At 27.6% G+C, this 26,820-nt stretch overlaps 2 protein-coding genes and 1 long non-coding RNA gene across 3 annotated transcripts; all 3 read right to left on the bottom strand.

The window, feature by feature from the left end:
• Positions 1–455: 455 nt before the first annotated feature.
• LOC129963067 (uncharacterized) lies at positions 456–3,866 on the bottom strand. The gene is made up of 3 exons (XR_008783950.1): positions 3,713–3,866; positions 2,040–2,270; positions 456–658 (listed from the first exon to the last, which is right to left on the bottom strand). It is a non-coding gene; the product is annotated as an uncharacterized LOC129963067 (long non-coding RNA).
• Positions 3,867–10,638: 6,772 nt separating this feature from the next.
• LOC129963060 (CHH-like protein) lies at positions 10,639–15,694 on the bottom strand. The gene is made up of 3 exons (XM_056077090.1): positions 15,516–15,694; positions 13,381–13,573; positions 10,639–10,878 (listed from the first exon to the last, which is right to left on the bottom strand). The coding sequence occupies exons 2-3, from the start codon at positions 13,566–13,568 to the stop codon at positions 10,773–10,775; spliced, it is 294 nt and encodes a 97-aa protein (XP_055933065.1). The 5' UTR covers positions 13,569–13,573; positions 15,516–15,694; the 3' UTR covers positions 10,639–10,772.
• Positions 15,695–20,094: 4,400 nt separating this feature from the next.
• Positions 20,095–25,152, bottom strand: LOC129973448 (ion transport peptide-like). Its single transcript, XM_056087500.1, has 3 exons — positions 25,062–25,152; positions 22,131–22,371; positions 20,095–20,276 (listed from the first exon to the last, which is right to left on the bottom strand). Exons 1-3 carry the CDS (start codon positions 25,150–25,152, stop codon positions 20,162–20,164), a joined length of 447 nt encoding a protein of 148 aa, XP_055943475.1. The 3' UTR covers positions 20,095–20,161.
• Between the last annotated feature and the right edge of the window lie 1,668 nt (positions 25,153–26,820).

Below are 26,820 nucleotides of genomic sequence, written 5' to 3'. Positions count from 1 at the left end.
TAATACAAATATCCAATAGTGTTACTATAATGACTAGTTGACATTTATTCTATTTTGAAATTATTAGCTTTTCTATGCAAACAGTATTATTTTAATGAGTTAGGAAATTTTCACACAGTATTAAATAGTGACTGAATAAGAACATTTTCCATTACATTGTAAGAAATATTTTTAATGTTTTAGTGTTAATTAATTCAATATTTTAAGTATTAATTACACGTTAAAAGCTCTTTTGACTTATATCAAGTTACAGAAATATCAAAATAATATAGTTTATTAAATAATTAGAAATATTTTTTTTCCAAACAGTGAGCAAACAGTGTAAAAAATATGCAATAGTATTTGCTAATATAATAAAATACTTGTCTTTATACAAAATATACTATTAATTTTCATAACATCCATATACAAAATTTTAACCAAAAGAAAACATATTATTTCTCAAAAAAAACGTCAAAATTTTATGAATATTTTAATGAATTGAAATTATTAAAAACAATTTTACAAAGACATCAAGCAATAATTTTCTTTCTTTCATTCTTATTTTCTTCAATGAGCAGCTATCTTTTTAAGTATGGCTTTCTTTCCAAAAGTTGTCTTATTTCCAAATTGCCTTCCTTTCCATTCGGAATTTCGGGTCTTCTTTATTACGATCTAACTGTTTAAAGAAAATTTATAAATTAGAAAGTAAAAAGTATGGCTACATTAAATACAACAGATAGCTGCCAAAATACAAACCAATTAATGTGCATTTCTGGATATTCTTTGTAATTAGAAGTCATTTCTTACTTTTCTAAAACTGTTACAACTGGAATTAATATAATTAAATTTAGTCTGTTATTTTTAGGCCTTAGCATTCCACAAATATGTAAATAAACTACTAAGTTTTAAACGATATTTCTGTACAGTGTACGTTATTAATCTTTATTTTATGGTGCTATGCGTAATATGATTTTTTTCTATATTTTAATATCCTTTTCTTGTTCCATTTGATTTTAGTTTACATATACGCAGGATAATTTAATATCATGTGTTTAAAGCAACATGTCTCAATATGTCCTTTCGACATTAACTTTCTAAATCAAACTAACCATATTAATAGGTTTTATTTTTAAGAAAAAATCTTCCCTAGTCTTTTAATGCGATTTTCTTTAAAGTAATCTCAAATAATGCTTTTGTGTTCTAGAAACAACTGCCTTCTTCCATTTTAAGTAGCTGAGAATCATTATAATGTGTAATTATAAACGAATATCCCAACTTTGTAGGTCTGTTAAAAGGAATTAAAACAAAATACAGCTTTATAGTTCACTGGAAAGCAAAAATAACAATTGAAAGTTTAAATTTATTACAATTATAAATGTATTTGTAAGCCCCCTCCCCCCCAGAAACCGAAGCGGTATGATGTTCATCTCACAATTTTATCTGCACGCTCGGTGGAAAGCTTTGAAAGAATGCAGATATACGTGGAGATGGCAATATTTAATTTATTTTTATTGGGACAATAAAAACGCATCAAACTGCACCTGTTGGATTCATGGCTACCAACTGACGTCGATGTGCTGAAGACATATGCATCTGCAAGCTTTCAAAATGTCACATCAAAGATTCTGAAAAAGTTAGTGCATTAGCTACCTTATCGCCTTGATACCTTTCGTATTTTTGGAAGAGGAATATACAGTGACCATTTATAACTGTGCTGAATTTAAACTTTCATCTGTTATTAGTAATTTGTTTTGTTTTATTTTAATAATCCTACAAATTTGGAATATTCATTCATAATCACACTATACGCAAACGTTTTTTTTAGTGCATTCGTTTTGCTTATAACAAAAAATAGCGCATAGCAGAAAAAATCTTATGTAAGTTTGTATCCATTACAGAAGAAAAATAGGATCAATTCAGCAATAAGTGTTGCGTTTGCTTGCATTAAATATCCTACTTCATTTAAGCTATTTTGTTTTCCTTTTAGAGCTGTGTTTAATCATTACCATCTTCAAAGAAATAAGTTATGTAATATAAAACACACACAAAATGCTTACTTCCACATTGTAAGGGGTCCACTTTCTGTGTAGAACATGTCAGTCTGATACATTTGCCACAGGCCTGAATTGCTTGGTTAAATTCCGAATAAAATCCGTCCCCACACGCCACTTGAGTGAACAAACTGAGGAAATTCTCCATAGAATCACTACTAGCGGCACCGACGACGGCGAGCAAAAGCAGAAATGCCAGACATTTTAACATCATTTTTTATTATTATTATTTCTGAACTGTAAGTAAAAAAATGCGTTTAAAATTAGGAAACTAAAGTAAAGAAGAATTACGATTTTTCTTGGATCTCTTGATGTCATATGAATATAAAAAGTCACAGAAAATATAAGAGTTGAAAATTATCCAATTATAATAGAAGTAGATTTCCAACATACTTAATGCTTGTTAGATGCGGAGTAAGTTAAACTTCTCTCCGTCAAATAATAGCTTTTGAAAAAATTCCAGAAATATTGAATTACTTGAAATCGATTCGATTTATGCTAATCAATTTTTTAATATTTTTATTTCTGTAATTTGAATTTAAGTACGAAATATTTAAAAGTTATTACATAACATTTAATCCAAATTTTAGGAAGGCGAGTTTCAAATGGAAAATTAAACTAATAATAAACTGTTCATTTTGTTCATTAGCCATTGCATTCATTTTTCGCGTGTTCGTCTTAAACACTGTTTACGGCATGGTCTCTAATGTTTTGCAAACAACAATAAAACTGAGAAATATTTTAACAACGTTCTTGCCTAATTATCGGTGTTATAGCGATAAGACAAAATTTACCATTATAGAATTAAATCGCAGTTTTGTTCTGGCGTGACAATTTCTTTGATAAATCAGTTCAGCTTATTTTATTTAAATTTCACATAGATGAAGGGAGTTTAAAAATTCCAACGGCACCAAAATTCGCCAATAAAGAGGAAAACGAGATAAGGGAGAACACGTCAGAATACAACCTTAACTTAACAATTTAAATTACACTTATATACAGCAATGCAAATATAACTTTTTATTTAATATGAGTTGAAGCAATTTTTTAAGTAGGAAGCGAATGAGAGATTTAATGCAAATGTTATGTTCTTATTTTCTTTTTCTGTCTTCTACTTGTATTAAAATATTATATTTGCCTTGCCAATAGAATTTTTTTTAATCTCCGGAAACGAAAAGATAACTAAATTTTATTCTTTGACCTTTGCGCTATTTTTGACAACAAAAGTAGTTTCTACAATCGTCTGTAGCTAACAGCTTCTTTTAAAATATGGTAGGTATATTTGTTTATAATCAACAATTTGATCAGGCTTTAATTTAAGGGAAATCGTTTTGGCAACATAATTATTAAATACAAATAGCAAGATTCCCGCTGTTGTAATTTTAATAATTCAAATACAAAATCTTTTTATAGTATTGCAACATCTTATTATAAAAACCGGAGAATTTGCGACTGGAATTTTTTTTTCTTTCATAAATAATGCAGATTACATAAACATTTATCTTATATATGTTCGAAAGAAGTTGCAACACAGTCAGCACTCTCTGCAAATGTTAAAAATGTTTTAAAATATTCTATGTACGTGATTATTATTATAAAATTAAATAGATATTAGATTGGACTCGAAAGAGATCAAGCGTGAATAGAAAAAGTAATCAACTCTATTCTGTCCTACTTACTCAAGATTTCAGTAGAGATTTTCTTTCAACTTATTAATCTATAACTTTTGCTAACAGTGATATCTTATATATTGTAAATAATCGAATTACAAATAAAAGGAAGTAAATCTTTTTTTAAATCTATCGTCACAGACAGATGTTTGTGATGAAAATATAGTGGTAGTTTTGAAACTTAGAATTTCATCACTGTCAGCATTGTCGATTTAAACATTTTCAAATTTTATTTTTTTTTAAATTATCGATTTTACTGTCAAGCAAGAAAGACAGTTTCCAACGAAAAATCAAATTTAGATATTAAGAAAAATTGTTGCATTTTGCTAAAGCCCTGCACATTTTAGATATTAATCATACATTTCAAGCTATTTAATTTTATTGTGTAATTTATGATCACTGAAAATTTAATTATAATTTTCTTCCAAAGTCAGTCCTACTTTGTAACATTCTATTGAATTTGATGATCTTTAACTAGAAAATTTGAATTCCTGCCAATTTAGATACTTCTCTTCGGAAAGTTTTGAATGCAAATTCGTAATTGGGCAAACTTCAAGGCGACATTAGGCACGACTGGACGTCATTATCACCATTCATGAAATTTTAATTAAAAATTCGTATATTTTAAGATAAAAGCACTTTTTTCTGTTCGCCTAAATTCTTAAAGATTAAGATGAGACTGATCAAGCATGAGACCTTATATATTGCCCTATAGTATACTTTAGTATATAGTCCCTTGTACAGCATTTGAATGAATTTGATCAAAGTTTCTCAAAACAATACAGCAGTTTTATGTAACAATTTGATTATCGAACCCCATCTATGGCGGAGAAAGATTGTTAATGCTTTTTTCCATCGAATGAATGAGAAGGGAATTGATGAGGTATACTTAACCATTCCAGATATTTTTAAGAAAGGAAAATAATCCATCGTTTGAATCCACTGTATGTCGTCAAGTTCATCGTGATATTCACGGAAATAAAATGTTATATCTCTGTATTTTTTCCCATCTGAATAGGGGTTCTTCTTAAATAATTATGTATAAAATGTTATACTTTTTTTAAGAATATAATAAATCACAGAAAAAATTACCGCTTACTACGATAAATGAAGTAAGGATACATTACCACTAAGGTAAAAAAAGTCAGTTCCCAGTTAGCAACATTTTGTTCTTATTTGTAAGGTTTTCAATATATTAAATGATTTATAATCATTTTATTTTAAATAAACAAGGGCGCTGTATTTCTCCTAAAAAACAAGGATACATTTTGCTCATAAATATAAACATAAAAATGAATAATTACAGGATTGTAGAAATTAAATTTTCCCAATTCGGATTGTCGTTCAAGGAGTTATATGGATCACAATGATATGAAATTCTTATGAGAGATTCTTCAGATCATGCGCTGAAGATTAATTGAAAAAACATTATTAGAAGTCGCCGACAAGTGACGTTGCAGTGAGATAAAATATTCAACATAATTACTATATGAGTTCTGTGGTTCTCCGTGGTTATACAATGTTTTCTGCAAAAGTTACGTTATGGGGTGGATTCACTGCAAGGTCCGTTATTAGGCTTTATTTTATGAACAAGTATTACAGAATTGCAAACGACTCCATCAATGAAAATGATATTATGGTACACAGAAACTGTTCCACAGAAATCTTAGAGCTATGGTAAAGCAACGCCTTCAGGATGTAATTTTAATGCATGATGGTGCACCTCTCCACATTTATCGTGGCGTTAAACAAGCGTTACCGAATTTTCACCACCGAACCGGTTATCTGTCACGCTTCTCCAACAATTTGGCCTCCTCGAACACCGAATCTTACCTTGTGTGACTTCTGTTTATGGGCATTCACAAAGAATGAGGTCTACCGAAAACTACCCACTGCATTGTCACTTTTGAAAGACTGCTTATTCAACTTGTCTTCTAAATGTTATGTTATTATAATTTATAAAAGGACCTGCACTGTCCCTTGAATTGGATAAATTAAAGTTCGACAACTCCGTACATAGGTTTGAAAATTCAAAAGTCCATATTATAGTCTTTATAAATGTAATTAAAGGTAATCTCTGTGGATAAAACTATAGTTCATGTTTTTTAAAATATTTTATGTGTATTTTTTATTTATAGTTTGATGTCTTTTCTATTGCATTTATTTTCTATTATTTACTAGCTTCATATAGGGGAAAATCAATAAATAACACACATGATTTAGAACGTAGTATTTAAAAATTCAATGGATGATAATATGGAACAGAAATAAAAGTATTGCCAGTTTACTTCTTTTCGATATAACTACCAATCATGTAGATGCAGTTGCCCCATAATTGGATCAGTTTGCAAATCCAGGTTTCATAGAACAACACCTGCGAGTAGGCTGCTATCTTACGACTTGTTTGAAACCGTTTTCAAAGTCTAACTTCTGACAATCGATGAACTTCTTCATGGGTTCAAACAGAGTTCCATGATGGTTTCCGACATATTCTGGGAGCAATTTTCTCCCGTTCGCAAAATAACTGCAAATATTCGGACAGGGAATTTTGGAGCACCCATCATACAGCCCGCACATGAAATCCTCATGTTTTCTTCCGTTTGGATTCATGAAGAGGTTTGTTAGTAATAAGAAGCTTGAATCTGACAACGACCTCAAACGAGTCTACTCACAGTCGATGGCATTCTATGAGATTTGGATTTTCAAACTCATACAGCGCTGGGGTGAATGCCTCAACACAAAAGGCAGTTATGTCGAAAAGTAGTAAATTAGCAATACTTTCTTTCATATTGTTCAGCTTTGAAAAAAAAATTTATAATTGTGTTTGACATTATTTGTATTATTTAAGGATGCGCCTTCGTAGATTTATTAAACCAGTTTTTAATTATTTCTGAAAAACAATACACTTTTAGGAGGTTTTTTTAAATATTATTTATTTTTGTATGGCAATGTTCTTTTAATTCTTTTTTTTATTTTGCTATTATTTAATTGAAAATAAGTTTTCTACAATCATTGAACCTATAATTTCAATATTTTTTCCTTATTATATTACTAAACTCATAAATTATGCGGATTTTAGAATGATTTTATGCAGAATATATATAAAAATATATTTTATGTTCCCGTGAGTACCGATTTATGAGCTTGAATAAAATTGTAATAAAATAAATTTCTTATTAAAAGCAAACATTTTAAGTAATATAATTGATAAATATTTTCGGCTTTTTTGTAATGAAAATAATTCATGATACTATATATTGTAATCTTCCATATAAGTATTAACTCTGATATATAATATTTACTAAAAAAATATCTTTCATTAACAACTAAAGTTGTATCGATTTTCGCTGTCGAGATCATGTTCTTTTAATGTTTCGATAAAGGATGATCGGTAAGGTCCTTTTAAATCCTCTAAGTTCAAAATGGAATTGACTATGCTGAATTTATTGAGACAATTTATAGTGCCTATAACGGCGAAAGAAGGAAGTTATAAAAATAAATAAAAAATAAAGGATATAAGCCAAAGCGCCAGTTGTAAAATTCCCCCTGTAACCATAATAAAACAGGAAAATGTTTCATGGAGTGAAATTTGTGGAGATATTTGCGATCAAACTTGTGAATTTTCAGTGATTTGAAAAAGGGTTCGTCCATAAAATGAAAAATATATTCTCGGCATTATCTTGTAGTTTTGCTGAGCTAAGCAACAGCGAAATTGAAGCCAGGGAGAAAGCAAATAAATATAATAATAATAAAGAATCTGAAAATTCTATCGGGTGTGTAGTAGGAATCTGAGAATAAATTTTCCTTTTTAGGATGGGCCACGAAAAGCTCTAATTTTAATCCCAAATATATTCGCCAATTTTAAAGATAACTCCAGGAAACTTTTTTCTGTGATTTATTTTATAATATAGTGCACATTTTTATAGCTAGACTGTCTGAACGATCTTTTTTGTTTTTTGCGTTATTTTTGCAATTTTCTTATTTCTCTGCTAGGGGTACTATAACCCGCCTCAATAATGTGTCATATAAATTAGATACACTTGACTTCTCTATTTTTGTCATTTTGAATTTAAAGAACTTAAAAAGATTTCATTGATCACTTTATATACTTCCGTACAATATTTATCTATCTGAAAAAGTTGTCTTATAGAGAAAAAATAATAAAAAATAAAAGTTTTTTTTTTGTTGATAATACAGTCTCATATTATCCTATACTGTTTAATATTCTCAACAGAATTCTTAAGCGCGAGATTTTATATGCATTCAAATTGATTTGATGATCATTTGTTGTCTCCATTTTGAAGAGCTCCCAAATGTGGCTAACTTTGCCAAAATTAAAAATAATGTTTTTTCAAAAGCATAAGTTCTTTTACTTGAGAATAAAAATAAATTTAAAGTAGATTAAGCTTGAATCTTTAATTACACTTTCATTTGCTGTCTAGAAAATCTGTATCTTTACACAATAACATTAATAACACTGCAATGTAATTTTGTTCCTAGGTCCATATGAATTAAGAGACAATTAAAATAATGCCTAGAAAACATATAAATCTACTCTTTATTATTATTGTCAAAAATTAATAAGAAATAACTTTTCCAATGTATTAGTAAAAATAAAAATAATTTTTCACAAGTATCCATTAACGATTAATTTCTTTTCAAATGAATTCTCAAATATGAAAACTTAAGGCAGATAAAAGGAAAACATGAACTTTAGGACTAATAAAGTTACTTCTACAAAATAATATATATATATATATATATATATATATATATATATATATATATATATATATATATATATATATATATATATATATATATATATATATATATATATATATAATATGAAGCAGAATTTATAGTACCTTCATGTAGAATTTTTTATGGAGATGTATTTGTGAATATAATTTCAAACGCAAATACAAATCCTGTGAATAAATTTACCCAAACAAGAAAAAGTGAACTTTTACGATGCTAAGTATAATTAGTAGAAAATTGTTGTATTTGTCACAATATACACAGTTTGAGTAGTATTCGGATTTTGTGCTTTTTGTCATCTACAAATAAGAACGGTGTATGTGTTTTTCTGTGTGGATTCACCACAAAATGATCCATAAGGAAAAATATTTCACAAATGATTCGTTTCTATTTTTAAGTAGCCAACTTTGAAAAAGTGCTGATTCTTCGAGAATATTGGTAATATTTATCATAGTTCTTTTCGACAAGTATTTTTAAAAATCTATTAAGAGACAGAAACCTAAAATATTTTAATAATTTTAAACCTTTTCTATTTATTGTCCACATGAAATTTTCTGATGGAATCAAAATCCATGGCATCATAGTTTGATTGATATTAACCAATTATTAAAAGCATAAATATGCGGGTAATTTAATTTTTGACTGCATATTTACTTTCACGGTATTATTATTTTTTTTTAAATTTTTTTATGCAAATTGAACAGATAATAAGCAAGATCATTCTTTCTTAATTTGCACCAATAGAAAAAATAAAGCTTTTAAATATTTTATTGGACAATAAAAACATTTAAATTTCATTACATTATTTAAAACTGTTGTTGGAAACTCTGAAATTTTTTTTTAAATTTAAAGTAAATGTGCGACAGTAAATTGATGTCACTAAAATTATTATCTTATGAATTTGAAAATTATCACTTTGGGGCGCTAGTAATTTCTGATATTATTGTGGAGAAGCACGAAATCCTCACTTAATTTTTAGTTGACAGAAATTCTAATAAAAATTTCAAAAAATATTGCCTCATTTATACTTTGAAAATTATATTTTAGTGAGTTTTGTTAACTCTAGACCTACTTGTTAAGTCCCAAATGTACTTTTATTAGTTTTAGAGATTTTCGATTTAAGTCAGATTTCGTTTAAATTTAACTGAAAAGCTATAAAAATGATTTGAAATAAATAGTATAAATGATAAATTACGTTTTAAAAAACAAAAAGTAAAAATGTACCTTCTATTGAATTGCGCTCTAATGTTTACAAATAAGATTTATTGCAATACATGAATAGTATTTTGATTGCACTTTTAGAATTTATTATGAATCGAAATTTTTTATATTATTTGATTAATTTCTGATAATGCCTTGTTTGTTTATTTTTTATAAAATCAAACTATTAGAAATAATGAAAAAGTCAACAAGAAAAGTTAAAGATGCTTTTTATTTACGATATTTATTTGTAATTATAAATTAAGATTTTCTTGAACAATAGAAATGATATTCGAAATATATTTATAGCATTTTTTTAACAAAATATGAAAGTTTTTATGCTCTTTGATTTGATTTTGAATTGGTTTTGCTAAATTTAAAATAATGTTTCGTGTGAAATTGTACACCGATCTCTGCATCTTACATCGAGTTATATCGTTTTGAAAATCTTTATAAATAATTTGCCAAAAAAGCTACATAACTAGAAGTTTGGTTAGTTGAAAAAGCAACTTTGACTACATGCTTAAAACGATGCTAATTAATTAAACAGTGCAGTGACTTCATAATGGTTAGTTAACATTGTGGCTGAAATATTTTCTTACTCTGTTTTTCTGGGAAATAACGAAACTTTAGCAATTTTAACTAAAAAAACATCCAAATTTTGAATAAAATCTATGAGTGTTTTTGAGCAAAATTTATCAATGTAAAAAATAATGCTTTTTTTATTTTAATAATGTGTCACAAAGAAAATTCTTTAAATGCAGGTAATTTGGTTACATGTAAAAACTTCTTTTTACATACAATTTCCCATAATCCATTAAAATTGATAAAAAAAAAACGTTAGTCCACATAAAATGACCAATAAAAATCGCTAGTTCCAAAATAAATTTATTGACTGAAATTTTCTCTACAAACTAACAGTTTGATTTCAACTGAATAAAAGCTCAAAAAGGCCACTAGGAATTATTTTATGAATTAATTATGTCAAAATTCACTGTGATTTCATAACAAAATATGGACATTGTGGTATTAAAGCAATCGCCTACAATTCTTCTCTTTCTTTCCTAATTCTTATCATTAAAAATTGTTATTTTTAAAATTGTGTCCTTTAACCACTGAGATCTTTGACTATCTTCTCAAAGTATGCCTTGTCTGCACTGGGTTCTGTACTGTCCAAGCATCCACTGAAATAACTAGTAGTGAAGCATTTTTGCCTGAAAACAAACAATCAAAATGTGTTTACATAAGGTATTTTATTCTAAAATTCTCAATCTAATTTACAATTTTTCCTTGCCATTTATAAACTTACATTACACAATCCAAACTATTATTTAATTTCTCTTATAATTTCAAATAACCATTTTATGATTTTCAAATATTTTTAGTATTATCAATATTTAAATTAATTGAGACGCTTTTATATCATAAAATGATCTTCAAAATAAAAACAAATGATAATACTAACCGTAAAACATAAAAAAGTAATGCTTCATGCAGAAAGTTCTGGCATTTATTTTGCCATAATATTTGAGAGAAAATGTATTAGGAGCAAAGCATTTCTAAATAAGTGAAGTTATTGTATAAAAGACTTCTTTCTGCATTTGTAGGATATGGTTACAGCATTAAATTCAATCAAGTGTTTAATGTTCATTAGAATGTGATAAGATTATATTGAAATACTAATGTCTTTTTTTTTTTTTGCATTTTATATTACATAAAAAATGTTGATAATAATTTTAAATGTTTAATTTTTTTTTAATTAATTGCTTTTAAGCTCCTTCTTAGACAATTTGATTAATCGTATTCATGGGAACCTTGAAAATCTCTGGTCGAATAGTTACAAAATTTGGTGCTATTATATATTTCCATTTGGCCTAGTCATCACATCATAAATATTTTTTAAACCAAATTTATGTTGACAATGATTTTGCCAATGATTTTGGCTTTTCTTAAAAATGGCTACAAGCTTAGAAAATAAAAATTCTTAAAATGACAAATATGACAAAATTTAACATAATTAAAACTGTGTTTAATAATGGCAACGTTTAACATAAATTTAACAATTTAAAATGTGAAAGTATCTATATTTCAGCTGAAAATGTATAAAGGAAATCGGCTGAATTTTTATTTATGCAACGTAATTTTTAAAAAATATTATTTTATACTATTTCTGCTAAAAAATAATCTGTTTCTTTTTTGTCTAATTCAAAGATTTGCTAAAAATTTTAAAAAAAAATATTTATGCTTAAATTATTATTACTAAACTTAATGAGGCCCAAAAATATTATTTAATTGTTTTTAATACTGATGGTGTAATTGAAATTGTGATCGATAAGCTCCCTACATTTTGCTTCTATGGATTATATTATTATTTTAAATCACTATGCAATTATTTTGAAACTGCTGTTGGATGGTTTGAACCCCATACAAAAATTGTGATATTCAGATTTTAAAAAATGAAAGAAAGTTTTATAAATTAGATCTATGGTTCCAAGATGAAGAAAAACGGCAACTTTCCTCCAAATTTTCATACAGTAGGATGGACGATATTCGGTTTAATATCTTCAAATGCGAAATTTTGATTTAATCGGGACTCGACTCAAAATTTTACCATTCGAAATATGAGGTTAAAGAAAACACAATGATTTGCAAAAACAAAGAATAAAAATTATTAAAGAAATTCATATCCCTATTTTGCCTCACAGCATGATAATATTTCAACCTGGATTGGTTGTCTCTATATTATTCTCAAAAATTCATTTTTGTAATACCGGAAGTTTAACAATTTTATATAAGTCTTTGATAACAATTTAAAAGATCACGTATTAGTGTTGAAATTGGTAATTGCTCTGATGATATTAGCTGGAAATCGCTGTAGAAGGTTACTGGAGCTGTGCGAATGTCACACCATTATATATATTTATATATATTAATTCTAATTTCAGTTTAATTAATTTCCAAGATTTCATCTTAATTTTCCCCATAGTAACTTCATTCTAAAATATTATCTTATTTCGTGATCTAATTCCTTTGTAAAAATAATGCGCCATCAGTACTACGTATCAAATGAAAGTGATACTTCCGTAGCCCTTGTCAGAGGTCAAAACATGTATTCCATCGGCGCGTGGCCGGAAATCCTATGTTATATAAGACTAGTGATCATTTGTTTCGCCCCTTCTTTTAATTTGCTCTTCTTTACTTCTGCTTTTGTGCCGTACTGCGTCTTCTTGTAAATTAAAATGCCTGCCACTCGGAATAGAATAAAACGAAATTAAAAATACCAAGTCTCATCGAAGTCTTCAAACCTGCCTTCTGCTGCAAACAAAATAATTGTTATATATATATTATTCAATGATATGTTCTTAATATATTGAAAAGGGAGGCTCAAGTTTTTCTATACTTAAAACCAAACTCTGGTCAAAATTCTAAAAACTCCTTTCTCAATAGCATCAAATACTCAAAAAATAAATATTTGCCAATTTTGGAAATTGATCTAAAAGGTTCTCCTATTGAGCGTTCTGAATGATTTTTGCATTGTAGTTTCCATCTTATAAACATTTTCATATGGAAATGAGTCCATTAATAAAAATAACATTATTAATTCCGATAATGTCACCTTCATAGCTCTTCCCAAATAATTTTTAATTTTCAGTTTTCCCATAAAATTTTTAGAGTTAAAACATGACATTAAAGAATCTATAATTTTTTTTATTTACCGGCACAATTTCAGCATGGTGTCTTCTCGGAAAAGATCGTAACAATCATCGCAAACTCTGATGACTGTCCTCAGTTTGGATTCATCAAATGTTCCTTTGCATCCCAGTTCTGCGAAATCTCCCTGCAAATCTGCGAAGATCACAGTAACTATGATGGCGAATGTCGCAAGTCCCAGCAATTTCATCATTTTATCTGATTAAGTTGAGATAAAAAAAAAGAAGAATATATTTTTATTTGTATTATTTTATATACTTTATAAGATAAGTATTTTTTTAAATATATAAATTATGAGGCACACTTATAAAACTTTGTAGTCCTATAATATGCTGAATGATTATGCAATTTTATGTTTAAGCAGCTTTCAGCAAATAATGCTATACTTTTATCAAAGATATATGTAATATGCATAAAATAGTTTATTGATTCTAATTTTTTTTTAAATTTTATTTGGGATATTTCTATTAAAATCAAATGCTAAAAAGATGATTTCGATGAAATTCTATGTTTAGTATTTTTATTAAACAAGGCAGTTATTTAAAGTAATTTTGATAACGCATTTAGCAATGGTCATCATCGTTCTTTTAGACAAAATACTTCATTTAACTGCTTAAATTATATACAAAATAGATAAGAAATCATAATATATTTTAATTATCACTGAAACTAGAAATAGCACAAAATTATGTTAAACTTTTCATTAAATTTTGTAGAAAATTTATAAAAAACTGTGATATAAATAAAAGAAGCAAATTTTCATGCAATTCAGTAATGATTCTCAATTACTTAACGTATTTCTCAATTCATTTCAGAGTTTTGTATTCAAATTGAATAAACTTTGTCCTTTTATGTAAATGATAATTTCCCATTTGAAATTACTAAAATATTTTAATTATTGATAATAACTGAAAAAGGAATTATAGCGCTGAAGTTCTTACAAAAATGAAATGTACCTAGACAGAAAACTGAGACTGACAATAGAATTAAAATGATGTTTAAAGTATTTAGGAATTTTTTTTTTGTTATTTTCGGTACAAGCATTAAAATCAAACAATTTTCTCGTGCCAAAAATGTTTGGGGAATAGAAAAGGGCATAAACTTTAAGATAGGTATTTTATTTCGAATTTTTTTGTCTGTGTTTCCAATCGTATCATAAATTAGGGTGTCCCAAAAGTTTCTTTCTCAACGCGCTATGAATGATTTTATCCGGCTCTGCTTGTGCAAGCATGCAGGTTTATATATTAACCGTCTATGTCATCGGTTTCAGTCGTATCAGAGTTCTACTACACCCCAAGTCGGGATTACACCTCAAAAAAGTTCTTGGAAGGGCGTAATTTTCTACAAGCAAATTCCTCAAGGTGAAACGATAAATTCTACGAAATACTGTCATCAACAAGATCAATTGAAACTACCATAGCAAAAGTACGACCAGAATTAATGAACCGACGAGGCGTTGTTTTTCCTCATGATAACGCGAAACCACATATTGCATTAGCGGTAAGAGAAAAGATCTTACAGTTTGATTGGGATGTTTTACGGCATCTTACATACTCTCCAGATCTCCTCTTTCTGTCCTTAAAAAATTCTCTTCTCGATAAGCGCTTTAAATCCATCGGAGAAATAAAAGCGCACCTCAAGGATTATTTCTTGTCCAAAACACAACAATTTTGGAAAGAAAGCAGAATGAGGCTTCCTGAGAAGTGGAGAAGTTAATAGAGCAAAAGGGTTCTTATATAACAAAATAAATGATATCTTAAACAGTAAATATTGTGTATTCATTTCATATTAGAAATAGAAAGAAACTTATGGTACACCCTAATAGTAATCGTCCATGCTTTCTAGAATTTTTTTTTATTTATTATTTTTTTTTTTTACTATTTACTTGATATGTTGTAGTTTCCAAAAGGAGAAACTTTACTTCTTAATACATTATCCTGTTAGCTGATCGATCATAACCCACTATGTATTTATTATTTTAAATTACAAGTGATAACATCTGAAATTAATAAGCAAATAAAAAATTTACTTTAGAGTCGATCAGCAGATAAAAAAGGGACAATCGGTACATATTCCCAAAGGCTAACAAGAAATTAAAGTTTTATTACAAAAATTAAAATAAAAAAAAGATCAAACATACTTTTCTGGATATATTGCCGGAGATATTGAGATGTTAACGCAAGTACTTTATATTAATTTACTTCAAATACTTCATCAGCTACGGCTTGTATTTATTTTACATCCTTGAATATTCTATTGAAGGTAAAGTCAAAGTTTTTGTTGGAATGTTCTTCGAAATGCAGCTGCGATACAAAAGAACAAGTGTGTTGGAGGGAAAATGATTTGCGCAGAGAAGAAATGTATTTTTTTGAGTAACCAATCATTCTTCAATATTTAATAGAGATGCCAACTAGATTTAAGTGAATGGGTTGACAGTACGTATAAAATAAAAATAATATAAAAAATAAAATTCATGTAACACGGGCATAAAAATCATATATTTGGTATATTTATATATATATATTGGCCTATCTTCTGAGGCTGTGGACTTAGTCAAAATTTTGTTTTGCTAGATGGCGATAAATTTGGCGGAGAGCAGATAGACGCTGATGACATACTAAAGAGTAAAAATCTTTCATGTGAAATAAAAATTGGCGACATCGGTTCAATGGGTAAGACTACGGGGCTCTGTAAATGTTTTATGCTTTTCCGATTACAGATTACAGGATGAATTTTTAAAAAATTATTTTTTCGAATATGATTGGCGGTACTAAGTAGGCAACCATTATGACATGACTAAAGGCGATGAACGTTCCTATTAAATAAAGCTGGGTGAAATCGATACCATGATTATAACTGGGTGATTCTAGAGATGATTTTCTTCATAGAGAGTGTTAATCGAAATAGTTGTTTTGCGATTTCCCTTACAAATGAGTGGTATTGAAGAAAAACTATTTGTTATCATATATTTTTAAAAGATGTAATATAGAAATCATGATTTTTAGTATAAAATAAAACTCGAAACAGTTGTTTAAGCTGGAGGGCTGGTCTTTTGATTTTGCCAAATATTTTAAATATAAAGATGAATTTGTAATATCTTGTTCTGCAGTGCATTCGGTGTTTGTAAATGTATAAATAAATACTATTCATAATAATAAGATTCATCAAAATCTCGAGTTATAATTTTTCACGATATTTGCACGTTTTTTGTACGTTTCGTAACTAAGGAAAAAAAATATCTGCAGAAATACTTTTTTGGTCTCTATACAGATTACAGTTTTATTTATTGAGGATTTAATATGAAATCTTCAAGAAGAACAGATGTATTTCTGATTTGAAATGCATGGTTTCAGAAATGTTTTTGTAAGAGTCTGGAGTATTGAAATATCAAGTATCTTTTATATCATATGCCAAAATGTCATCTTAACAATATGACATGTCTTTAGCGGATAAGAATACATCCATTCACATGAAATTGGAAATGATGTTATTTTATATTACTTTTACTTATTTATATAAGTTAATAAGAAAGCAGGGGGAAAATTTCTTCTAAGTTGGGATTTCTGTTCCGTAAGAGCAGTTCCATTTAAATTAAAAGTTTTCTTTCCAAACTTAACAGAAAATTTTATATATAATTTTGTAACATAATGATAGAGAAATAAAAAATAAATTATTAAAGGGGAACACTGTTCAAAAAATGTTAGACGTTCAGAAAAAGATTTGTCTTTCCGCAAAATAAGGCTTTTGTGTTTATAGTTTATTTGAATTTTTTTGAATATTAAAGACATTAATTTTTTTAATATTAAATAAATTTTAATATTAAAGACATAAATATTCATTTCAACATAATACTTATGTAAAATTACAATACTGTACAAATCGAAATATAAAATGATACTAACTTTCAAACAGATATTCTTCTGTCATATTCATTTGCATCCCATCATATGCATTTGTTTAATTTCTACAACTTTTATATAAAAGCTCAGTTTTTCCCATTTTCGTGGGTATATCGAATGTTTAACTTAAAAAGAAACTTCACTTATTAATAAACGAAAGCGTAATTTGAATTAGTTTCAATTTTTCTCATTAAATATTCAAAATACATTAAATATTCTTGTCGTCATTAATTGTAACAGTTGTCGTCGAAAATAAATAATCAAAACAGATTTTTTTTTTAATTTAACGGCTAATAAGAAAAAAACATTTTCAAAAATGGAAAGCGGAATACAATTTTCTTAATATTCAAGATAAAAAGAAAAGAGAACAAACATATTTTTCAGAATAAATTCCAAAGAATATTGAATTAACGATTTCAAGTTTTGATTTAAAATAACTTCAAAAGCTTCATACGCCTGTTTTTATTTCCCCCGCATCCTTGAATTTTCTATTGAAGGTTAAGACGAAATTTCTGCAGAAATGGTCTGGAAGATGAAGTTGATTCACAAAAGAATGACAGATTAAATATACAAAACCGAAATGCATATTTTTTTTCTTTAAGAATTCAAATGTTATTGACTGTTTTGCAATGCCATCAATAATATTGAGATGAATGGGAGATGAAAACATAATGGATAAGAAAATGGGTTAGATGAATGGGTGATGGGGAATGGATAAGAAAACTGAAGAAGAGTTGGACTGTACATATGTTGTATAAAGTAGAAAATCTGAAAATCTATTTCTCCGACTCTCTGACAGAGAACTCCTTTTAATTAATGAACTAATGTGAGATGAAACGTATACATAGCTAGATTAGCCGAGCTTCTTTATTTTATAAAAAATAATTCATTCTCAAGATAATAAAAAAAAGAAAAAAGAAAGTCAAAATATTGTCGTTTTTGCTCAAATTTACACAAACGACTTCTGAGAATAATAATTGCACAAAAATTGATTTAATTCCTTCTTAAAGCGCAAACAAATGTCTTTTTAATGATGCTTTTTTATATGGTATAAATGTTTTCATTTTTTATTTTGTGTTAATTTTAAACGCAATTTATAAAATATTCTTTATTGTTATAATAAAAATAAAATCCTTTTTTACTATTTCATTATAATCTTCATCCACAAGATTTTGATACTGTTATGGTTATTATGAAATACCGTTTTCATTGAATATTAAATACAAAACATGATTTTTATTTCAGCTTTTGATTTGCCGATTTAAGCAAGAAGTCAGGGAATACTTGAACACTAAGTTCTTAACTTCCGGATATAGCCAATGAATAAGGTAGTAACTTGACAATACACTACTTAGTAAGTAGTTGAGTTTAAGAGGAATTTTATCACTTTAACTGAGAAGGAAATAGGATATTCTTAAGAGATTAGAGAGAGAGAAAAAAAAAGTGCTTTTAGTTTTTAAAAAAGTTACCATTAGTTACGCCATTTTTTAAAAATCATTCCAAATTTTCAAGGAACTATGTTTAACCATATCAAATTCATATGCAATAAAACCTGATTTTTAAAAACTTATGAAATGGTATTCGGTGATCTGAACGATCATTGTTTTCACCAGTTGATTGAAGCAGTGACTTTGTTAATATTTGTACCTAGAAGGTCTTAAAAATAGTTAAACGGACACGAAACTGCTAATAACTGATATTAACAGAAAACGCAAAAAAAAAAAAAAAAAAAAAAAAAATGCAATTTGAGATATTATTTACGTTTAACGGAGGCTTCATGTTCCATCATTAGTGAGCCGTTTTTATTATTATTATTATTATTATTATAAAAATAAATTTATTATTATATTATAATTATTGTTGCTGTTGTATTATTATTATTATTATCATCATCGGCTGAGGCCGCGGTGGCCTGGTGGTAAGATCTCGGCTTCGGGATCGGAGGGTTTCAGTTTCGAGACCTTATTCCACCGAAGAACCCTCGTGTAAGCGGGTCTGGTGAACGTTAAACGCGGTGCCAGCTCAGGTGTCGACCTCGATATCTGACCGTGGTTTAAAATTACGAAGTCCGTCCAAAATAGCCTTAGTGTTGCTTTAAAGCTGGACATTAATATAACTGAAATATTTTTCATCGGCTCGTTCTCTTTCAATTAGGCATAAATAACTCAATTTACTACTTAAAAGAGCAGTCCCAGTATAATCTCTTGGCGTGAAAGAATGGAAACGAACGCATTAGACTGTGAATAAATTAGTAATTTGTAAAGCAGACTGAGTTTTTATTGAATAAAAATAATAGATTTTATAAATTGGTTTTCGATTTTTTTATTTACTTATTAATGTATTTGACATGCAGTATTTATATTTTATCTCATGCTTGAATATGAGAGAATTTCTAAAATGTACAAATAAGATTCTATATTATTTGATGGTTTTAAATTAAAAGAAAATTCTTTTCCAAGAGGTATCCGAAAAATATAGAGAAGATTACTCTGTTTTTATCGACGCTAACATCATTCTTCCTGTATGAGATTATTAATAAACAAGTAGCTACATAAAAAAATTTGTTTTAGAGTGGAAAAATTCGGTAGGTCATGCAAATGAGTTTAGATGTAGAATTCAAAAAGCATTTGAATAATATGTAAATTCAATTCATCTTCGCCTCGTCCAAAGACATACATTCAAAATTATCGTACTCATTCATCATACTAAATCATACTAAAATTTTACGAGAAATTGATGTGCATATTTCATGAAGAAAATTATGAAAAAATGTGACAGAAAAGAATATTTCCTTTAAAACATTTATTTAATTTTGACGCATTACATAAAAAAACGAGAATTTTTTAACAATTGGAGCCTTTTATATGTCATTTCTGTATTGGAAATTTTATCGCCTCTTTCCATAAAGTTCTTCTACCATGGAGTCCAGTCGTTGTTGATCTTTTTCAAGTAGTAAAGCATCAACGCATCTGGCGAAGAAGGTGTTTTTAAAACAGTTTGACCTGTGGAGAAATATAGAAAAAAAGATCAGAAAAATCTGACTCAAGGTCATTCAAGGTCAAGATCTTCTTCTTGTTTCACATAAACAATCATTTCAACAACGATTCCATAATATTAAAAAAGAAAAATTTTGAAATAAATTTGAAAAAATGACTTGACATTTATATTTAGAAAAAGTAACAACTCAAAGTATAAAAATTATAACTTAACAAACTAACTGGATGACTTGAAAGCAATTTAAATTTCTCTGATTGCAAACAGTAAAAATTTCAAAGTGCCTGCATATTCTCTTCTGTTGCTAACAATAAAGTTTTGATACTCTCATTTAAGTATAATAGATGATATTAAAATAACAGCTTCCAAAAATTTAAAAATAGGCTCAGATGATTCATTTCATGAAATATATTTCAAAGCCTAAAACATTTAAATAATAAGGCATCAGATACATTAAGTAGACATGGAAATCTGAATTAATAAAGAAGGAAAGCGTATGTATGCGTATGCGTGCGCGCGCGCGCGTGTGTGTATGCGTGCATACATGTGTGTATGTGCGAGCATTCGTTAGTACATGTCCGTGCATGCGTGTGTATGTGTGCTGTTGTTGTTGTTCTTTTAAAGGCTAAATTGTTTGACCGATCAAATCTGTCACAAACGTACTTCTGATTAGATATAAATCTCGGAATGATTTTTTTTCAATATTATTTAAAAAATATTATTGCACAAAAATAATTTTTACATCAATTTAAAATTAAAAATTGCTCTTTAGAAAATATTAATTTTTGTCGTGATGCTTTCCTTTATTTAAATATGCTTTTAAAATATAATTCTGCATAATTTTCAAAAACACATTTCATTGTTTTATTGAAATTCAACCATTTTCATTTCTCCATCACGCATTTTATCATGTGGTTTTCTTACATTTTTAAAAGAAGGAGGGAAATATTCAATAAAAAATTCATTTAGTTTCCATGAGGAATAGGAAGGTGAAATTATAATACCGAAATAGTTAAATAATAGATGAACTGGACCGTTAAGTCTTTAATAACATTGTGATATCAGATAATTTTATCTTACGAGAATGGTTTATGTAAATAATGAACAGAACAATTGTAGGGCAATTGAAATACCTTAGCTTTAACATATATCATGATTTTGTTTTAAAAGGCATTGTTAAGGAAATCATGAATATCAAGTTTTGTTCAAGATATTTAATTAAAATCGAACGCAAGCAATATTTTCTATGAATCAGCTATTCTCCAAAGGAGGCTAATTCAAAATAAAAGGGTTACTGTAAAATTATTAATGAAAATTATATTGTTTCAAAGTGCATAGGAAATGTGATCTTCACATTTCAACGACCACAATGATTATAGACAAATAAACATCATACACAAAAGGAAATAAGTGAATTTAATGTCTATTTATTCTTACTTCAAATTATTATTACTTTTAGCGGGAATTTTGTTATTCGTGAATACTTAAAACAATGTAATTGAAAGTGAACTATTTAATAGCAAGAAAATTCTTTCGTTTTTTTAAAGGTTAATATGCGAGAGAATTAATTCTCTATTAAATAAATGCATTATCAATAATATATTCAACATCACGGGACAATTTAAAAATCATTATTATTTTAAAGAGTTAGAAAAACTTATTCACCTCACCCAAATTTACTTCCAGTACTTTTCAGTAACGTATGCTTTCTCTTTTATTACACACAGTATTCAACAGAGAGCTGCGAATATTCTATTTTCTATGCACATAATATATACAGTTATTAAAATCTCTGTTCTCTTCCATTTTAATACTTTTAGACAATGTATTTCATTGGAAAAGTTATTCAACAAGCTACTTACCTGCATTCGGTATGAACTTCAGGCTCCCTAAAGAGTTGGTAGCACTCTTCGCATACTCGGTCCAACCTGGCGAACTTAGCTTTGTCGTAGACGCCCATGCAGCCAAGTCCGGAGAAGCTTCTCTTCAAAAGGTCTTGGTCGCAGTTGGCAATGACCACCAGAACTCCAAGGATCATCAGACAGATATTAGCTGTTGAATTCATTTTGGAAGATATCTTGATGAAACGTGCCTTCTCTAAACCTAAAAAGAAAAATAAGATTATGTTTTTCATCATTTAAAATTATTTCATTTTATATATTTAATAAATATCCAGTCTTAAAGTTACATTAGACTACAAGGATGGTAGAATTCGCTTTTAGTTATGATTTATTGAAAGAATACATTTTACCTTAAGGACAAACTATTCTTTAGGTATGTTCTTAATGTATCTTCCGTGGAAAAGACATTTGAACTTAGATCATTCCATCAAATAAAATAGATCATTAGATCTTAGATTCCATTAAATCTTAGATCATTCATTATTTTAGAAATTCTAAAGTTTATCACATCTTATGATGACTCCCACTCTGATAAATTTAAAAATCCTGATATTATTAAAAAAAGCATATGTTCTGCAGTGAAATTTTTGTTCGATTTGAATTTTCAGAACTTGGATGTGTTATATATGCTATAAAAAGAGAAATAATTTTTATCAAACTCCGAAGTTAGGTTATCTTTAACAATATTCACGCTTGCTTGTTTAAGGAGTTGATTTTCGTAGTTTATCCTTGAAGTGCAGATTTTAAGTTCGAGAACAAACTGAAATCATGAAAATTTAAAACATTATTCCTATTTACTATTGGTAGATCATAAAAAACTGAATAATTTAATTGTTATATATATAATTAAATAAGTATTTTTGCACTAAAATATTTTATAGATTAATTATATAATTTACTTCAAAAGCAAAATCATCCACTAACGTTAAAGAAAAATATTTGCGATTATAAAGTGTTTTTACATTTATTATCACCGGCGTCCTGGCCTAGGGGAAGCGCGCCTTCCCCGCGATCTGGCATCCCGGATTCGAGTCCTGGTTCGGGCATGGTTGTTCTCTATCCCGTGTTCTATCTGTGAGGGGTATGAAAAAGCGCCCATGTAAAAAGAGGTTGTGCAAGTGAGTGTCACCTTCATATGAGATAAAGTCAGACTTCTGCTCTCGGGGGCTCAGACGTCTTTACCCTCAGAAGCTACTGCATCCCTCTTACCCCGATCTCTTGTCTTGGTTTGAATTAGTGTTCAATCCAAGAGGGATAAGCAACAACAACAACTTTCATTACCAATTAGAAGTCTTAACCAACTGTTTCCCCGGAATAACTGATTACGTAAAATTCCAATTGAATCATTTGTGGGTAATTTCATTTTAATGGCCTCTTCATCAAATCATTTTTAAATTTCAAATTTTAATATTCATGTAATTTTAATATTTATACACAAAAAGGCATTTATATTAAAAGCATATTTAAAGCAGAAACTCATTCTGTATGGAAAAATAAGCTGAGATTTTTTAGCCTTATTGTCAATAATGGATAAAAAGAAAATTGGATAAAATATTAGTAACAACAAAGAAAACGATGTAGGTCTCATTTACAAAATTGAAAATAGTGTTTCAAAATAAACTTAATAAATAATTAAATACCTTTAAAAATTAAATTAAATCCAGTCTGAAAAATTTTACAACAATTAATCATCATGGAAAACAAATATTTTTGAACTATAAATAGCATAAAAACACTTCTGTATTTTTAAGAATTTTCACGGAAAAGTTTAGTTTTTTAATTGAAATTTTAATTAAAATTTCCCAAAATTCCTTTCGAGTGCACATTCTCAGCCCCCAAACTATATTTGTGCCAAATATAACAGTCTAAATCAAAACGGTCTAGCCTGCAGAAAACGAACACATACATTTTCTCTTTTATTAGTAATAGATATTTTATATTTGTTAAAACGTATGAGTTGTTTCTATTAGATATTAGAAATTCATTTGGCATTATAGTTTATGTATATTAATATCATAAAAATAAAGCAAATCACTTTTTATCAAATTAATTTGCTAAGCAAACTGATGATATACTAATATCTGCAAGGAATAATGTAACAACATTACTATTTTCCTTGCATATTTTTTTTAAAAAAAAAGAACATCATTAAAAATAGACATTTGTTAGTTAAAGACCTCTTTGTTACTCATCAAGAAAGAAGAATAGTAAATACGACCTGATTCATTAATCTGCTAAAGATTTGTTGATAATTTTACGAATTTAATCATTAAAGTTTTAAAGAAATATCTAAAAATTTTCAACAAATTTAACCAGATTAATTATGTTTACGGAAAGAGCTTTAAAATTCATTAAAAAGTTTACTATTTTGAATAAGATCTATTGGTTAGAAGTTCCTGATGCAGTATTTAACTTTTATGAGCCGTGATTATAATTAAAAAAGAGCTAAAATCACAAAAGATTTAAATAACATAACAATCGATTATAGTTTACATTTATCAATTTATATGTTCAAATTGACTTGAGTTAATAATTAAATTAAAATTCTATGTTTAGCCTAAGCGAAAATTATTTTAGGAATGTCTTAGGAATGGTCAGATTATGTGGACAACATCAGAGTATTCTTTAAATTTTTATGCAATATCATGCAATATGCATGTTTAACCCATGACAACAATATTAACTCGTTAAATCATCGTTCATTTTAATTCGAATCAGAGATCTAATTATTAGTATTATTAAAATACTGTTCATTATAGAATAATATTATAAAATATTCATATTGTAAGACATTGTGTGATATCAAACATTATCAAACATCCAGCAATTAGGTTTCACTCAAATTAGATTCAATATACCATCTAAGAAAGTCTATAACTATTTGATACTTACAGTTCTCGATGACCTGTTCTTGGCAATTGCTGCTTCTGACTATCATCTGTTGAAGACGGTTTTTATACCCATCTTGATGCCCAAATAGCATTATGTTTGGAATAGCACGTAGCAAAAAGAAGATAGAAGGTCAGAAAATGTCCATATTACTTCAGGGACCACTCAATGATTCCATATAGATAATTCTTAATGATGTTGGCAATAATGAGGAAATCATAATCATGGATCAGTGATCATTTAAGGGGCAAGTAATCCAACAACTGAATCTTTATTGGTGTTAATTTCCCAGGAGGTAACACAAGTTTGAAATACTTCGGAAGATCGATGAAGTAATATGATAATCGATGAAGCAGCAACACCAATAACGATTGCCAAACACGTAACCGGGATCCCTTGAATCTGTTAATGTGTTTAAGAATTCTCCAAAGACTAAACGTATTAATTTTGATTCTAGGTTTTATAGGTAAATTTAAAAAAATATATTTTGAAATATTTAATAACATTAATGTTGTAAACACGGGTTTTTAATTATAAATAAAAAAAAATCCAGATCATAAAGAAAACTCCAAATTATATTCGTTTAGAAATGTTAGACAGAGAAAGCAGAATATTTGAAATAACGTTGATAATTGAATGAACAAAATGAAAAACTAATGTGGGAGTTTTGTGAAAATGATAAATAAATAAAATAATTAAATAAACATTTTTCTGTATTCTAGATTTTTTTTATGCGTATGGATGTTCTTAGTAAAAAGTTTTTTATTACATGTATTTTTTGTAAACTTTAATTTTAAACAAACTATTCCAGGTTTAATTAGCTCGATTCACAACGAGAGTAATAGGGCCATTAAATGATCAGCCTTTAAAACTCGTTAAAAATATTCGACTTATTAATAAATTTAAATTTAAACGATAAAAACTTTATTTTAATACAATTAAAATATTAATAAAAAAGTTAGAAAAGTATATTTATTTACAAACTAATATAAAAAATAAAACAATTGTACCAAAATCATTATTTTGTTCTATGAAAAAGTTTTAAAACCATTAAGGTAAAATAATTAAAAAACAAATATTTCATTATCTTTTTGATAAATATTAAATTAACCACGAATATCCAATCCTTCATAGAAAGAATTCATTATTATCACAAATCTTGACTAATTTTCTAACTTTCGTTTTCACGAATTTTCTTGTGTTAGAGAGTAAATAATTCTAATTTGAAAATTTATTTTACTAAATCATCTCCGTAAATTTTCAACAGAACATTCATACTACTTCTCAAGATATATTAAATACTTTTGCTTTGCAATCAGATTAAAAGTTAATTAAAATACAAGAATTAAAAATTAAGCAAGTTTTGAAAACTATTCAGGTATATTTTCCCAATATATTACCTATCAAAATTACTTTTTATATTATTCTTAAAACCCCAAAAAATTACCTTTATAAAAAAATTAATTTCCCTTCTTTTATTTTTCTAAATTTGCTAATTTTTTAAGAATTTAAATTTAAATTTAAGAATTTTAATTGAATTCAAAATACTATGTTGAAATTCAAAACTACTTCATTATTCCATGAATCCATTCACTCGCGTGTTTTGCCAGTGTTAAAATTAATATAAAAATAATATTTATTTTGATATTAAATCTTGCTCTGTTTTTCTCTCGTAGTATATGCATTTTTTATTGGAATGTTTTAGTAATCTTTTCTTTAAACTCTTTTTTTTTCAGTCTTATCAAATGAGAAAGGGATATTC

This window comes from Argiope bruennichi, chromosome 1, assembly GCF_947563725.1.
Source record: "Argiope bruennichi chromosome 1, qqArgBrue1.1, whole genome shotgun sequence".
Lineage (NCBI taxonomy): Eukaryota > Metazoa > Arthropoda > Arachnida > Araneae > Araneidae > Argiope > Argiope bruennichi.
The sequence above is the reverse complement of the archived record's forward strand: the minus strand, read 5'-3'. Positions and strand labels throughout refer to the sequence as shown.

Excerpts from the sequence above, each read along its gene's own strand:
- LOC129963060 (XM_056077090.1), bottom strand. The coding sequence starts at position 13,568 with ATGATGAAATTGCTGGGACTTGCGACATTCGCCATCATAGTTACTGTG. Across the intron at positions 10,879-13,380 it reads ACCATGCTGAAATTGTGCCG|GCAAAAATGCTTCACTACTA; the intron begins GTAAATAAAAAA and ends GTTTGTTTTCAG.
- LOC129973448 (XM_056087500.1), bottom strand. The coding sequence starts at position 25,152 with ATGCTATTTGGGCATCAAGATGGGTATAAAAACCGTCTTCAACAGATG. Across the intron at positions 22,372-25,061 it reads AGAACAGGTCATCGAGAACT|GTTTAGAGAAGGCACGTTTC; the intron begins GTAAGTATCAAA and ends TTTTCTTTTTAG. Across the intron at positions 20,277-22,130 it reads GAAGTTCATACCGAATGCAG|GTCAAACTGTTTTAAAAACA; the intron begins GTAAGTAGCTTG and ends ATTTCTCCACAG.